Here is a 16,603-nt window from a genome sequence, read left to right as displayed (position 1 = left end):
CCAGTTTTTTTTTTTCTTTTTTCCATAATTATTTTTTCTAAATTCCTCAGACAAAGCCATCATTAAGCCAACACAGTGGGTAAAGGCATCTGCCAACAGCCCTGACCAGAGTTTGATTCAGAGGACCCATATGGGGAGACAGACTCTGACCTTTACATATAAACTGTGGTACATGCACCCAAAGCAAAATAAATAAGTTAAATTAAAAAAAAAACACCTCAATACAATTAAATTGATTTCATAAAATAAAAACGGAAAGTATGGGCCTCAAGGGGCATTATATAAGAAAGTAAAACCCTAATGTACAGCTGAAAGGATAAGCAAAATGCAGCATATCTGCGCAGTGCGCTATTAGCAGGAGAGGGTCTCAAGTCCTGAGACATGCCACAGATGGATTTACCTTGGGGAAAAACAGGCTAAGTGAAGAATGACAAAGACAAAAGGCCAATGATGAATGATTTCTTGAGCTGCCTGGCAGAGTCAAACCTAAAGATCCAAAAAACAGACTGCAGACTGCCAGGGCTTAGGAGGGACATGACTCGGGGAGTTGACTGCTAAAGCGTCCTTCCTCGTGGGGTGTTAAGAGCTGTCAGTCAGACTGTGGTGATGGCAGCATAGCCACAAGGACATACTAAAACCCTAATCTCCTCACTTTGGAATTATAGCTCAATAACCTGTTTTATAAGTCTCTTCCCCTCCTCTCTTTTCCCTTTCTCACCCCCCCTCCTGCCCCCATTTTTTGAGACAGTCACTGTTTAGCTGGCATCAAATACACAATCCTGTCTCAACCATCCAAGTACTTGGGGTTACAGGTGTGCACCATCATGCCTAGCCAAAACCACTTTCCTAATGGTTCTGTATTTTGCTGCAAAGCTCTCCACCTTATCATGAGGGAGTAAAGTTCTTCTAGTAATGAGTCAGGCAGCTCATAACAGGCTAACTACAGCTCCAGGGGATCTGGCACATACGGCTTCGATGGGCACCTACACTCATGTGCATAGACATACACACCTATATAATTAAAAACAAGAAAAAATAATAGCTACAGTTAAATGATCTAGAGTTTCTGACAGTACTTTTACTCATCTGGGACAGAAATCGGGAGCAGGAAAATGCAGCTCCCTTAATGTCAGAGCTCGGGGCTGACATCAGCGGTTCAGGACTCTTCAGAGTACTAGGTATGCCCTGAGTGTCAGGAGCGCAGCATCTGCTGTTGGGCAGGCCTCAGTCCAGAGCTCCTAGACCTTGGGCCTCTCTGGAACTCTCCACTTGCTACCCTGCAGCTCCTCTATAATCCTACTCTTCCTCCTTTGCCTTTCTCAGTTTCCTATTCTCTACAGTATTTCACCTTGCACAGTTCTCAGCTCTCCTCTGCCCCGGAGTTCTTTAGACATTCTCTAGCTCCCGGGTATGCTCAAGACTACCAGCCCATGATGTGATCTGCTCTTAGCACAACTAGCTCAGCCTGCTCTACCCAAGATAAAAATCATGAGTAGGTTATAAAATGGGTGGCTGTAAACATGTTTGTGCTGTTTCCTGAGAGGGCACAGAGAATCCAGACGTGAGGAGAGCTACCTGGGAGCAGGAATGACATTCAGACCTGCTCACCAAGGCTTTCATCTGCTCCTGTCGGTCAGTCACTGACTGATATTGATGGCTGCTCGGCTTCTAGACCAAAGTGCTTCCTAGGTCAAGACTTCTGTCTCCCTTAGCCCCTCCTTCCCTTTAGAAACAGTAAACCTGTATCTAATAAATGTCCCGATACACGTTCTGAGGTTTATAAAGTTTAACTCTGTTGGAGGAGACACTACTGAAATGGATAGAAGGCCTAGCAGTTAGGAGCACTGGCTGCTTTTCCAGAAGACCTGGGTTTGATTCTGAGCGCCCACATAGTCCTTACAACTGTCTGTAACTTCAGTTCCAGGAGATCTGATGCCCTTTTCTGCCCTCTGTGGGTAATGGGCATGCTCATGCTATATAGACATACATATAGGCAAAATACCCATTTGCATAAAATAAAATAATTTTTAAAGAGGAGATAAGGGTAAGGAGAACTCTTAATGTCTTTGACTGTTCTCTGTTCTTAATCTTTTTTTAATATTTAAAATTACTTAATGGACAGTATAGTAACCAAATTTAGTAAAATGACCAACTCTGGCTGGGCATGTTGGACAGTGGTAGGCATATGCAACACCCTGGGTTCATCCTCAACACTGCCAAAATAAAGCCTACATGCTAACGTCTTGACACAAGAAGCAGCAGCTTTACAAGGCAAGCTTCTTCCTCGGGGCAGTACTTCCTCCCTGTGCTCATTCTGACAGAGTGTGCGATGAAACTTCAGTGTTGCTGAAATTCGTTCAGAATTTATTGCAGCTACCTAGCTCTATGCCTGCCCTGGTCTTTGTTATTGGTGTGTGACTATTTGAATAGAAGATGAAATGATTTCTCAGAGGCAGGGCCTGATTTTCCAAGATGCTATCTTTGCCATCAGAAACTACTAAACATAGCTTCAAACTAAAATATTTAGATTCCATTTTCACCTCACACTGTGCTTTTAGTTTTAATGTACTGGATTTTGCCTCCTTAAGTATTGGTGATATAGTTGTATTGTCTATAAGTTTGTTTCCTTATTTGCTTTATTCAGCATTCTCTGTCTTGGGGCTAGTTTGTGTTTGATAAAGCCTTGGTTCATAGTTGATATGTAGCTTGATATCCTTTGTATTGTTGTTCATCATAATAAACTAAAAAAGATTGTATGGATTTATCTTGCAGAAGTTGTTATTCCCTATAATCTAGTCACCCAGTGGTAAAGCCTTCACAGGCTACAGATAGGTAAATGGTGGCACAACCCTCTAATATCTGCACTCAGGGCTTCCATGACCAAAGCACTCTTTTCTACTCCAGCTGTTGGGGATCAATGGCAGCTAACAGCACCTAACTGGAGCCCCTTCCAAGATGGCCTTCCCTGGGTGGTGCTTCACATGGCTAATGCATTGGGAAAATAAAGACCAGGGCCTTTGCAGCTGGGGCAGCATAGAAGGAATGCTTGGTGTGGCCCTCTCCCTGAGGGGTCATGTATGCCTTTGTGAGAGAGCTTCACTGCTCTGCTGCTCTGCCAGTCCTGCCTTGATGGCTTTCTCACAGTGAGGACCAGGAGCACTCCTCAAGATACTTCCTGTGTGCACATGTCCTTCTCCAAGTATTGCCAAGGAAACTGACCTGAAATCGTGCTGTTTTCTCAAGTTCAGTGTCACAGGCTTGGAGGAGGTGATGACGCTTGGTAATATTCTAGCCTGTTCTGACAACAGCTCAGAAGGTTGCTCCTGGGTTTGGTCAGTGTTGGTGAATCAGGGAGGACTCTTGATGTCCTCTCTCTGAGAAATCTTATTGATCTGTTTTTTTGAATATGACTGAAGAAGTTAATTTTTAAAGATAAAGATACTTGGGGTGCTTGGAAGTGATTTTCCCTCTAAAGGAAATACCAAAAAACAAAAACAAAAACCAAACAAAACCCCATGTTTGGGTATCTGATAGTGGAATTCCCAAATTAGAAAAACTAAACTCAAAAGTTTGCTTTGCTGGGCAGCAGGAAGTCCAGCATCACAAAAAAAGGCATCTTAGAACTCTGGTGGTTGTTTACAGGACTTTGTTCTCTGCTGATTGGTATGCTGAATTTTCTAAAATCATTTATTTGTGTTTGTGTGTGGATATGCTACTTGTGTACTTGTAGAGGCCAGAACAGGACATCAGATCCCTTGGAGCTACATTCTGGAAACCAACTTCACTATATGTGCTCTTAGCTACTGAACCATCTCTCCAGGACACAGTCTTCTTTTTGAATAATTTCTCTATATATGTTTGTTAATGTATAAAACAAATATAACCTGAAAACAGTTAGCATCTTCTTGTCGATTTAGTGAGTGTCCCAATGAGAGGAGATGGTAAAACTACTTTTTTAGAAAACAAAGTATTTTTTGGATGGGTATAAAGGCACTCTCCTTTAATCCCTACCCTCCGGAGGCAGAGGGGGGTGGCTTTGCCTCCAGGACAGCTAGGACTACGTAGATATGGAGAGAGACACTGGCTCAAAACAAACAAACAAATAACTCCCCCCCCCCAAAAAAAAAAAAAAACCCAGCAAAGTTCTCTGGCATGTTTCCTTAAACTTGGAGGATGCATTTCATATCAAGAACGAAGTGACCCACTGCATTGGAGACTGATTTTCAGGCTCCCCAGCTCTCACAGTCTGCACTTCTGTCCCTGCCCCATGCGTGGCATCCCTGCCCCATGCGTGGCATCCCTGCCCCATGCGTGGCACTCTTGGCTCATGATCATGATGTATCAGTGTTTGGGAAATGAAACCAGAGCCTCTAAGGCTCAACAGTCTCACCTGCATTCGGAGGCCTCGGGCAGGACGCTTAGCCACTTTCCTCATCACAGTCCCCAGATTTACTCTGCACCCACACTGTTTCCCACTAGTCACACGTATATTTCTGGCCTCCAGGTGTCGTGCCTCTGCCTGAGAGTCCAGCCATGAGCCCGCAAGACTCAAAGTTTACCTTCCACTGCGGCCTTTCAGACATCAGCTTTCTAGCATCTAAAATGTAGTGCTTCAGGCTGCAAAGGTGGCTCAGTGGTTAAGAGCACTTACTGCTCCTCCGGAGTACCTGGGTTTGGTTCCCGGCACCTGCACAGTGTACCATAACCATCTGTAAATCTTTTACAAAAGGGAAAAAGGATATTTTTTAAAAAGGTCATTTTCTCTGTATTATAAAGCAACCATTGATTAGCTAGAAAACTTGCCTTCTCCACCTCTTGAATGGACCTGTATTACGCGATTATTCACATAAGACTTAAGGCCGTTGCAGACGAAGGGAATAGCTTTTATTGCGTGGTCACTATGTAAGGCATAGTTAAACTGTATCAGGCACTAATAAACTGTAAGTACATTATCATCAAACCGCCTCCATTGTTGAGAGGGGGAAACTGAGGCAAAGGGATTAAAGGAACACAAAGTTCAACTGTATACAGTATGCCATGCCATAATCCCAGAACTAGGGGCCTGAGGCAGAACAATTTTGCACCCTGAGCCAGCTTGAGCCACATAAAGAGACCCTGTCCAAATAGCAATCATAAAATTAAACAGACAAGCAAACAGACAAACCCACAAGTCTTGATTTGGTAGAATTGGAATTTAAGCCCTGGCAGCCTAGCTTCAGACTCTCTGCCCTAAGCCACTTTGGTATACACAGTGCAGAGCCGAATGCTTTTGCAACTCAAGGGCAGTTTTTACCTATCAGTGCGCACCCTTCACTCAGGCTCCGTGATCCATGATGGTCCTGAGGTAGTTCTTCTTACTCCCATCCATCCACTCACCTGTCCGTCCACCCCACCTTCCCAAGTGGAAAACACTTCAGGAGTGCCTGTGGTACATCATTCACTCATTCATCAACTACACAGTCAGTACTTTCTCCGTGCCTAGTGCTGGGCAGGTGCAGAGGGCGCTGTGTGCTGGGTGAGTAAAGCAGGCCAGATCCCTGTTCTGCAGTCCCCACCCAGAACTGCAACTGAAAAAAAAAAAAAAAAATTGGATGTGAAGACCCCACCAGACGTAAAAAAGAAGGTAGAAATCTATTACGTGTCAAGCTTATATTGCCTAGTAAAATATATGCCTATTTATTAATATCAATTAAATTTCTATAGAAAAGGGGCAGTGTTTATTATAGCATTTTAAAATAATAATAGAATGGTGTTTTTTAGGCAGTGGGTTTTCAGTGTATAGTAATTAAAATAATCTAGTGCCAACTAGGAGATGGCTCAGGAGATGATAAGATATACTAGATAATGCTTATTACACTATTTTGACATAGTTTTAAATGTTTGTATATGCAGATTGGGACATACTACAACAGGTTATTTGTGTGTGTGGTATGTGCGTTTTCTCGTGCATGTGAGCACATGTATGGGTGCATGTGGAAGCATGAGGGCCAGAATCTGGACCCCTGGTGCCCAGGTGAATGCGGAGCAGGCATGGTAGCCTGTGTATAATGAGTGCTCAGGAGGCAGAGACGGGGCTTCCCATAGCTAGCTCTGGTTCAAGTGACAGATCTTCCCTCAGTATCTGTGGTGGAGAATGAGCAAGGAAAACACTGATATCAAACTCTGACCTCTGTACATCTGTGCCAACAGGTACAAACTCACCCCCACATACACCCACATACATGTGAAAATGCATACCCCATACAAATAACCTGTTGTGATGTGTATCAAGTCACATATATGAACATTTAAAATTATGTTAAAATAGTGTAATAAACATTGTCTAGAACAAGACAAAAGCATATTACATACTGCAGTGCAGTGCCTCCAAATCAACACACACACAGCCAGTTATGGAAAGTTCTATAATATCTAGAACAAGCCTATGTATCATCAGGGGCTTATACACTTACGTAATAAGGGCGAAAACCCTTCAAGGAGTGACTAAACACCAACTTTAGAACAACCTCTTTTACTTGCTGAAATTGAAGGAAAGGTTGAGTCATTAACACATTTTATTGAATTAAGAGGTTAATTTAGCAAATTAAATATAGTTAGCAAATATGGCAAAATTAATTAAGTCTGAGTGCATCATTATCTTGTTTTTACTATGTGCGTAATTAACACTGAGCAGGTGAAGTTAATGGGTGGTCTCTGTTTTCAGTACATTCAGATTTTTATGTAGCGTGTCTTCTGTCACGTGTAAGTTGTTTTATTCTTCCAAAGGAACAAAAACTGTTCTAAGGTTGCGACTTCTCTGGCTCAGGCCTGAGGGACATTGAGTCTCACCAGCAGAGGGCGCTGCTCTGCAGAGAATATGAGGTTAGTGCGGTCCTGCAGGTTTTCATCATTCCCTGTTCTGCCCTGGTAAGGGACAGTTGCATATATTAGGAGCCCTCTTCTGCTTGTAAAACTCAGCCCTTTGGACACATGTGTCTTTTTTAACATTTACAGCCTTGGGTGTTCTTAGACTGAAAAACAGCAAGAAGTAGTCAGAGTATCCTGCCAGTCTTCCTGCAGACATGGGGAAGTGTTTTTTTTGCTTTGTTTTTGTTAAACTGACAATGTTCCTTTCTTCTCTAGATGGAAAAAGATTATTCTTACCTGAAGGAGGTCTGTGATCATCAGGCAGAACAGCTGAGCAGAACCAGCCTGAAATTACAAGAGAAAGCTTCAGAGAGCGACGCAGAAATCAAAGACATGAAAGAAACCATTTTTGAATTGGAAGATCAGGTGGAACAGCATCGAGCTGTCAAGCTGCACAATAACCAGCTCATCAGTGAGCTGGAAAGTAAGTGAAGGCCGGCAAGGCGCAACAGGAGGAATTTCTAAGGACGTGTGTGCTGGCAGGGCTGTCCGAGGAGCCTGTCATCTCCCTAAGAGAACAGCACTTAAGAAACAAGCAGTGATCTCTGAGGTTAAGTAGTAAGCTGGGTGATAGAAGAAAGGACACATGACTACAGCTCTTACAAGAGGGCAGGTGTGTTTTGGAAGTATTAGATGTATTTGCACAGCACCCTGAGGCTTTCGTCTCTAGACAGCCAAACCGACTTTGAATTCAGCTGTGACTGTGAGAGGTTTTTGTTTCCCCTTATGGATGGCCTTCAGGATCTAAGAGTAAAATAGAGTGAATTGCTGCCTTTGTATCAACAGTGTTGTTTTCAGGATCTAGTGGATGAGAGCTAGGTGGTCTCCTCAGTGAAACAAACCATTTCTGACCATAGTCAAGTCCAGCCTGCTTCCCATTGATGGAGGACGTGGGAGTTCTCACAGATGTTAGCTGCTTTGTTTCTGAAGATGCATCAGTGTATGGCTTTTTGAACTCACTGCTTTGAATGGGAAAGGGCAGTTTTAAAGAGACTAAACATCCTTTGCTTTTGTTCCAATAAGCCTTATCAAATGTCACATCTAATGAGCTTTGCATTTGTAAGAAAGGACTTAATAAACAAAGCTTTTACAATACTAGTTACTACTAAAATTAGCTTAGTTGCCTGAGAAGTTTTCCTACCATGTACAGCTAGCCTCATTACTCACAGATTCCGTATTCCTGCTCACTAGCACATACTTGTAAGCCAAAAAGTCAGAAAAACCTTTGTTCTCAGCAGAGATTAAGCTCAAGAAATCTCTGCTTTCTAGTCTGAATTCTGATGCTATGTACAATTGTCTCTTTTTTTTATTTAAAGTGTTTTTTACATTTTATTTATATTGGGTGTAGAGATCAGAGGACAGCTTGTGGGAATTGGTTCTCTCCTATCACATGGCTTCCAAGGATCAAACTCAGAGTCGTTAGGCTTGGTGGTATGTGCCTTTACCCACTGAGCCATTCCACCAGCTCACAAGTGTTCTTTATACACTATTCTATTTCAAAACAAAATGAAACGAAGCTCTTTGTACTTGTTTTTTTGTGATTTTTTTTATATTTGAAATGCTCCCAGTTATGATGCTAAAGTGTTGTCTACTGTCCCTTAGTGCAAGAAGGCCGTGACACATCTACAGACATAGGTGTGTTACATAACCCTGGTTAGGCCCAAGCTTTGTGATGGTGAATGTGAGTTCAGTGTCAGTCAGCAGTCCATTAGATCGAGATAAGGGAGAAGGTCATCCTTCAATCCCAACATAAGGCTTCTCTGAAAAGTGCCCGGCAGATACATGTTATGCACAGTGATACACTGGTGTTGAAGCTATGGAAAGGGTAGGAGAGGAAGGACTCTTGTAGATTCATGGAATGAAGACCAATAGCTGACAGTATTGTGGACAACAGTGTCGAAATGCCAGAGACAAAAAGTTCATTGTAACATAGTCCAGGGCCAGAAGAACATTAAATCCTTGTCCTTACACACTGATAAGGCGTAAGGGAAAGGATGTTTGCAGGCAAGAAAGGCCACATAGGTCAGAAAGCTACAGGGAAAAAAAAAACATGTTAAAAATAACCATTAAGTATTGAAAAAAACTTTTTAAAAAGTCAGAAGAGATTCCCGATGCATATGGAACTGGCCTGTTTTACAAGGATGCTGGTGTGCAGAACTATCTCATGCAAATAGTATTTCAGATGATGAAAAACATGAGCAGAAACTTATAGGAATCCAATACTGTGTTTCCTTGGGAAGCAACAGCTCAGTATTCCCTAGTTGAGTGAGCATGGCCATTTCTGTGAGGGGAGCTGATTGTGCCTGGACTAACTGACTAATATCAGAGTGACAGTGCCCATGGCCTTTGTCATGGACTATAGAGCATTGACACTCAGTGTCACCCAGGTTCAACAGTAATCCTTGAGAATGCAATTAAACATTTGGCCACTGTCTGCTTCCAAGCAGACCTCTTTCTTTGTAAAGAAAGAGGTCAAAGGAGACAAGCACTGTTTTGTTTTGCTTTGTGATTTATCACTGTGGAGTATGTGGTTGTATTGTCCCTAAATCCTTAAAAGTCAGCCCAGACACACCAAGAAAACAAGTGTATAATTAATGTCCAGAGCAAATTTCGGGCCCACATCTAGTGATTATATCATAATATATCTGAGACTGAAAATAACACAGACCATTTTTTGAGAAGCTTTTAAACTCCTGGCAGGGATATCAAGGTATTATTAAAGTATATTTGTGTCAAGAAGACAGTGACACTCAAATCCAGCCTTAGATTAATCCCTTCCTGCTATGAGATCCTTGAGAGAGACAGACAAAACAACAAGAATTAAAGGAGGGGGCTCCTGACTCTGCGGCATTGACCCTAAACACAAACTCCAGCCTCACAAGATGATTCAGAGTATCCTCTGGGGCAGAATGTTCTGTGTGGATTCCAGCCTTCTCTGGAGAGTCTACTCATAGCCTTTTTGCCTTTTCTTTTCTTTTCTTTTCTTTTCTTTTCTTTTCTTTTCTTTTCTTTTCTTTTCTTTTCTTTTCTTTTCTTTTCTTTTCTTTTTTCTTCTCTTCTCTTTTCTTTTCTTCACCTTTCCTTCCCTCTTTCTTTCTGTTTCTCTTTTTCTTCTCCTTTCTTTTTCTTCTTTCTTTCTTTCTTTTTTTTTTTTGAGTCAGAGTTACTTTGTGACTCAGGTACTAGGATTAAAAGTATGTACCACTCTATGCCTGACTTGATTCATATCCTTAATAGACAACTACCTGGAATTTTTGCTTGGTGATTGACATGTTGATACTTAAATTTAAATGGCTCTGATAGCTGTATGGAGAGAACTGGAGGCAGGGAGAACAAGGGACAGAAATTGTTCTTAATTAGGGAGAGATGGTTGTGCCACCTTGGAGCTGTCCTAATATATATGGGTCTAGATCCTGGCTGTCTTCAGAGATGCTGGGTTCATGTGCCTTGAGCTTATGCTTATGTACCTGCGCCACATGTGTCTCTCAGGGTTAACCGTGGTTAAGAATGGTGACCCTAGAGACGCATTTCAAAGTCACAGGAGTAATAGCCAGAGAATTCTCTCTTACAGCTAAGCCCTCCAGATCTCAGAAGTAAAGGATGCTCAGGAAGCTGTGTGTGACTGGCGGGGAGGCCTGAAGCAAGGGTATAAGTTGCGTGGCTGTTGAAGCCTCCTCCCACGGTGCTTCCTGGCAGTGCCTACAGCTTCCTTCTGAAGTTATAACTAAGCAATATATCATCCAGTTTCCTGTCTTGGAGGACTGCGTCTTGCTGTGTTCTCAGAGTCTTCACAATGTAACTTACTGTGGAGGGGCGGGATTTAAGCGTCCTATCTCCAGAGCCTCCCCCTTGCTTTGCAGCTTACCTTGTGCAGAAGCCTTGCAACTTTCTAACTCTGTCTAACTCATTTCCTTTTAGGCAGTGTGATCAAGTTGGAGGAGCAGAAGTCAGACCTAGAACGGCAATTAAAGACCCTCACAAAGCAGATAAAGGTAAGCCCCAGACCAAGAGCCTCCGCTTCCTCCTACTGGACATCATTCCTGTCTTAGGTTGGAAATACGGGGAAGGTACCCTGTTACATTCTCCAGCCGTCTTTTCCCAGAACATCCCCAGGCTCTTACCCTGAGCCATTCTTTTCTCTCTGGCAGGAAATGAAACTAAAGCAATCATTCGATTTTTAGTTGAAGAGCTCTGTGACATCAAGGAGCGACCTCTTGTGCTCCAAGAACTGAGACACCATTAAAGCCCTGTCTTTCTGTTTAGCCTTCCTAGTGACCAAAACTAGGATTCGGGAACCCCTGCATAGAGACCCCAGCACACCTGCCCAGTGTTTGAGGAAATGTGGGTTCTGTCTATTTTAGGAGGAAACTGAGGAATGGAGGCGGTTCCAGGCAGACCTGCAGACTGCAGTGGTGGTGGCCAATGACATCAAGTGTGAGGCTCAGCAGGAACTGCGCACTGTGAAGAGGAGGCTGCTGGAGGAGGAAGAGAAAAATGCCAGGCTGCAGAAGGAGCTGGGGGACATACAGGGACACAGCAGGTGGGTGACAGAAAGAGCCACACTTCTGTGAGTCTAATGGGCACATAGCCAGTGCTGTGCTTCTCTCTTGATCGGTGTGTGTGTGTGTGTGTGTGTGCGTGGCGGGTAGGCAGCTGAGTTGTGGAGGGATGGAATGCTTTTGTGTCTCTCTGTGCCAGGTTTTGTTATGTCTTCTTTAGGGTCACTGTACCACTCACTGCCATCATCACTACACAACTAAGGACCAGAAAACACTCTTCACTTATCTGTGAAGGAAAAAAAAATCTAGCCAAATGTCATCGTCGGCTTAAAGAAGGGGCGCCTGTCAGATTTTAGTATAAAGCATAGAGAGAACACACTCATAGATGCTCACTTGCCTAGTTCTCATACATCAGGAAAAGCTAAGATGATTTTATGAAGGAGAACTGCCACCAGATAAAGGAGCCATTCCTACCAGCCCAGGGATGTGCTTCCCGATTGCCGATCTCACAGGCTATTTCAAAGAGCCCTTGGGGGCTGAAGAGGTGGCTCAGAGGTTATGAGCACTAAAGTTCTTCCAGAGGTCCTGAGTTCAATTCCCAGCAACCATACTGGACAGGAATGATGTCCAGTATGATGGTGGCGGAGGCTCTTGGTACAGTGGTATAGGGATAGAAGCAAGTGTGAGACCAGCATGGTGTAATAGTGAATCTAAGCCAGCCAAGGCTACCTTACATCCCTGCCTCAAACAAAAACAAAGAAACAATGAAAGTCATGTTTCTGCTGGGTCCAGTGGTGACTAACACCTATAATCCTAGCACTTTGAAGACAGAGGCAGGAAAATTAGGAGTTCAAGTCATCCTCAGATACATACGAGTTCCCAGTACCATATCAGGTGGGTCATAAAATGTTACCCCAGTCTTGTTTAAGAGGAAGGTGCTCCTAAAGCAAACTAACAGTTGATTATTATATAAAATTTAAGTGGGGAGCTGGAGAGATGGCTCAGCAGTTAAGAGCACTGGCTGCTCTTCAGAGGACCCAGGTTCTTTTTCTAGCCAACCACATGGTGGCTCACAACCAACTGTTAACTCCAGATCTCATACCTTCTTGTGTTCTCAAAGGGTACCAAGCATGCATATGCACTGGCATGCATGCAGACTAAATACTCATACCCATAAAATAAGTAAAATTTGAAATTTAAGTGAGATTTACAGATAAAATTATAAACAGCATTTTTGGCATTCAGTAATGTGGTATCCTCCCTTAATGGGAGTCAATATTCTTAACTTTGAGAATTTTGAGTGTTCAGAAAATTTTTTGAATTTCTAAACATCTTTCAAATATGAAACACTGTCAAATTTAGTGGGTTCTAAATATTAGCCCATGGAAGCTGCCTCAATCTTTCTGTTTTCCAGGATTAGAAGGGCTGCTTATTAACTTGTTTTTGAGCCTTAGAGTCTGATCAATGATCATGAGTTTCGCAGCATCGGAAAAGTTAGCTTCCTCTCACAGGTCTGCTTCTAGGATTCTATTGGGTTGTCCATCAGATCTGTTCCAGTTAGGTCTCGTTCCTTTGTTTGGCTAGAGAAGAATTCAGGTGGTCAGCTCTACAGTTCTCTCTTGGAAAGTCATGACCATTATTTCATAGTCATAACTTTACTTTCTGGAGACCAAAGAGGATGAGGATTTTTGTTCTGTTTTCTAGTCAAAAGGAGAATAGGAAATTAAAGTTTTCTGGTGTCCCCTACTGAGATGGTCACATGGTCCTTCTGTTTGCTTTTGTGTCTGCTTTTATTGTCTGTCTTGCTTCTACATTGTATGCTGGGAAGAGAAAGCCATAACTTATAACTTGCATTCTTTGCTATTTGCATTATTTATTTTAAAGGTTATTATTTTATAAAAAACAGGATCTACATTTCTATTGTGACTGTACATAGATTATTGGACAAGGTGTTGCATTTACTGCATAGTTTCAGATCCCTGATGAAACTCTTCTGTAACAGGAAAACTTTGCCTGTGTCTGGAAAGTATAGGGCTCCATATGCTACATTCTGTCCCCTTAATTTTTCACATACCAGTTTTTATTTTCCTGAGCATTTTAAACCAATCTCCCAAACCTAGCAACTTACCACAAAACCTTTCAGAACTTTAGGACTGATGACAATCAGAGCGGACGCGATACTGAAAACCGTTAGGCTTCAGAGTGTTTGCCTGTCATTGCATTTGGCAAGACACGGGACAACTGCTGCCGATGGGTTCTTACTTGATTTTATACTTCCACAAGCTGCCTCCGTGAAGAACTGACTTTTTGAAATGACTGGTTGATAATTCAGCTCCCTCTTGAACCTACCATACAAGCAAGAATGGAAACCAGCCCACACCCTCAAAGCTCCTGCAGCAACTTAGTGCTTCCATCTTGGTGGAACAAGTTCTTGTCTGACATTCAATTTGACTTTGACAGTCATCTCATAAGAACCCAAGGGTCATTCATGAAGGAGAACAGCCAGAGAACTTGCAGAGGATTCTCTGATGAGGTCTTCCAGGCACAGCTGAGAGAAGACAAGAGCATCCATAAGGCAGCACGACTCTAAGATGGGGCTAGCAGTTCAGATTCTCTTTCTCGGTGTGTGGGTATTTAAAGGAGTCCTGTGCATTTGGGCTGATAGCTGAGCAAAACAAAGTAGGATTTTATTTAACCCCTTGGTAATCTTTAGTCCTATTACATTTTTAAATGTGTGTATGTGGTTTTTTCTTTTTAATTTCTGTGCTTCGAATGGTTTGGGAGTGTTTTGTTTTGAGCTCAGGTAGTTCTCCCACTTCATCTTTCCAAGCATTTAGAACTATAGGCACATGCTACAATTCCCTACTTATGTTTTATTTTAGAGTTAGAATAATTGATCTTATTCAGGGAATTGCCAGGTATGCTAGGGATATCTGTAATCCCATCACCTGGGAGGTAGAGATAGAGGATAGGTAGTTCAAGATCATTCTTGGCTTCATAGTGAACTTGAGGCCAGCATGAAGTACGTAAGAACCTATCTTACAAAAAAACCAAAAACAAAAAAGGGGCCTTAGAAAAATGGCTTACTTTGTAAGCATGAGGACCTGAATTTGAATTCTCAGTAACCACGTAAAAAAGCTGGTCATGGGCACGAATGACTGTAACCCCAGTATTAGAGGGTTGCAGTTAAGTGGATTCAGTGGCTATCCAGTCTAGCTGAAACGGCAATCTTCAGGTTCGTTGAGAGATCCTGTCTCAAAAGACTAAGGCAGAGAGCAATAGAATAAAACACTTGACATCTTTGGCCTTTGTTCATGCAAGCATAGGTAAGCACACCGTCACACGGGTATACATATACTAATACAGCTACCCCTTAAATGTGTGTGTATATATACATATATGTATATTCATGTCCCCATACAACTTAATATTTTAATATTGATATACTGATATTGTTAATTCATTCTCTTTTTATGATGCCAAAGGGTTTAATTCATGAGCTAAAGCTCTTGTGACTATTCATGCATGAATTATTCCAACAGCAACAGTGAATCATAGAAACAGAAATTACATGAACTATAAAGAGAAATATGCAAAAGTCATGGAGAGGAATCATTCTCTGTAAACTCATTCTTGCAACCAGCTGGCACTGTCCCCTTTCCTGTGTGGTTCTACCCTCTGTTTAAATTAGGAACTATGAGTAGGCAGGGTTTCTAGGTGCTTTCAAGCTCTCCATTCTGAGGCTGGTTGGTCAGCTGGCCTTTCTCTGTTGAGTTACAAACGTAAGAACCAGCCCTACCGTCTCTCCCATGCAGTCCTTGGAACTTCAAGGATGACCACCTCCAAAAATATCAGGCCTGATATATTTCTCCCAGAATTTGAACAAGCTGATGTGTTTTTAATAGACATGAAAATGTTCTTTGCTGGACATGTAAATTAATGAATGAAAGTGTGAGACATAACTTTCTCAGTCATGACTCCTTCTGTTTGGACAGTTAGGAGATAGGCATTGAAATAAAAACTCATTCAAATTAAAACATCAAGTCTGGGATAGGGTGTACCTCAGTGGTACACTGCTTGCTTAGCATGTACCAGGCCCTGGGTTTAATCCCCAGCACCTAAGATCAGATCTGTTTCCTGAGAAGCTGAGTGCTGGAGTTCAGCAGATACAGGGAAGGACATCTGGATTCTGTGGGACCACATACAGCCCTTCTCAAAAGAATTGTAGTGAAGATTATTTTTTGGGTGCTCACTCCATTCCTACAGTGTTTGTCATAATAATATCAACAGGCACCCATCAAAGACACCTTCAAAAGAAAGACTACTAGAAACACTAATTTGCTCCTAATCAACAGCATTAACTTCCATAATAAAATGTTTCAGATTCACGTGTGTTGGTCCTTGAATTTCCCCCTGGATCACACACTGTCCTCGGTGCACATGTTGCCCTCACCTAAGGGAGCAGCATGGTAGCCTGCCCTGTCCAGGCCCTGCTAGAGCTGGCTTTTAACTGGATGTGCGCATCTGCGTTGTGCGCTAGTGTCCGTCGTGTGTGCCTGTGCTGCCCTGTGTCCTCAAAGCTCTAACATTTCACAGCCTTGCAACATGTGCTCTTTCTGTAGCTGCTGCTGGAAGAGACGTGCATGTGATGGAGGAGTAGTGGTTTTGGGTGACAAAGATGGCACTTGGAACTAACTGTGATACCACTGAATCCCTGGTCTTAGTAGAAAGATCAGTTCCCATAAATATACGTAAGCAGTTTCCTATTTACCTTAGCATTTCTGGGGCATTTCATTTGGCCCTTAAAGTAGAAATTGGTCATCTCCTATGGTCTTCGCGACAAGCATAATTTAGTTACGTGCACATATTTTCATAGCTAAAATACAGTTATGACTTTAGACACACAAGTCTGTGATGTTTCAGCGTGTGCGTGTGGTACTGAGGATCAAGCCTCAGACCCTGCACATGCTGCCCAGTGCTGTCCCTGAGTTAACAGCCCAGTCAGTAAGCTGAAGGGCTGTGTGTGCCTCTTCCTCCCCGGCCCTCTCCTTACAGAGCTGTTCTGGAAAATATAGCTATATTCTTCTTCCCTCGGTCTTTAGACTTCATAGGCTGGGATAACAAAAGTCTTCTTTTGTCATTGACGAAGGAGCGAAGCATGAAACCCTCTACAAATGTCAGGGGCTGATGTGCATTCT

General features: G+C 42.6%; 1 protein-coding gene across 8 annotated transcripts in view; it reads left to right on the top strand.

Annotated features, from left to right (window-relative positions):
• The window catches only part of Specc1 (sperm antigen with calponin homology and coiled-coil domains 1), a 250,854-nt gene that overhangs the window by 152,855 nt on the left and 81,396 nt on the right, over nucleotides 1-16,603 (top strand). For all 8 annotated transcript variants that reach the window (XM_021639172.2, XM_060363570.1, XM_060363566.1 and 5 more), the window contains 3 exons: nucleotides 7,123-7,330; nucleotides 10,825-10,898; nucleotides 11,268-11,446. In XM_021639172.2, coding sequence (XP_021494847.1) covers nucleotides 7,123-7,330; nucleotides 10,825-10,898; nucleotides 11,268-11,446 — 461 coding nt within the window. The remainder of the gene's footprint in view (nucleotides 1-7,122; nucleotides 7,331-10,824; nucleotides 10,899-11,267; nucleotides 11,447-16,603) is intronic.

This window comes from Meriones unguiculatus, chromosome 11 (assembly GCF_030254825.1).
Source record: "Meriones unguiculatus strain TT.TT164.6M chromosome 11, Bangor_MerUng_6.1, whole genome shotgun sequence".
NCBI classification, from domain to species: domain Eukaryota; kingdom Metazoa; phylum Chordata; class Mammalia; order Rodentia; family Muridae; genus Meriones; species Meriones unguiculatus.
Note: the sequence above shows the minus strand (reverse complement) of the source record. Positions and strands in the feature narration are given on the sequence as shown.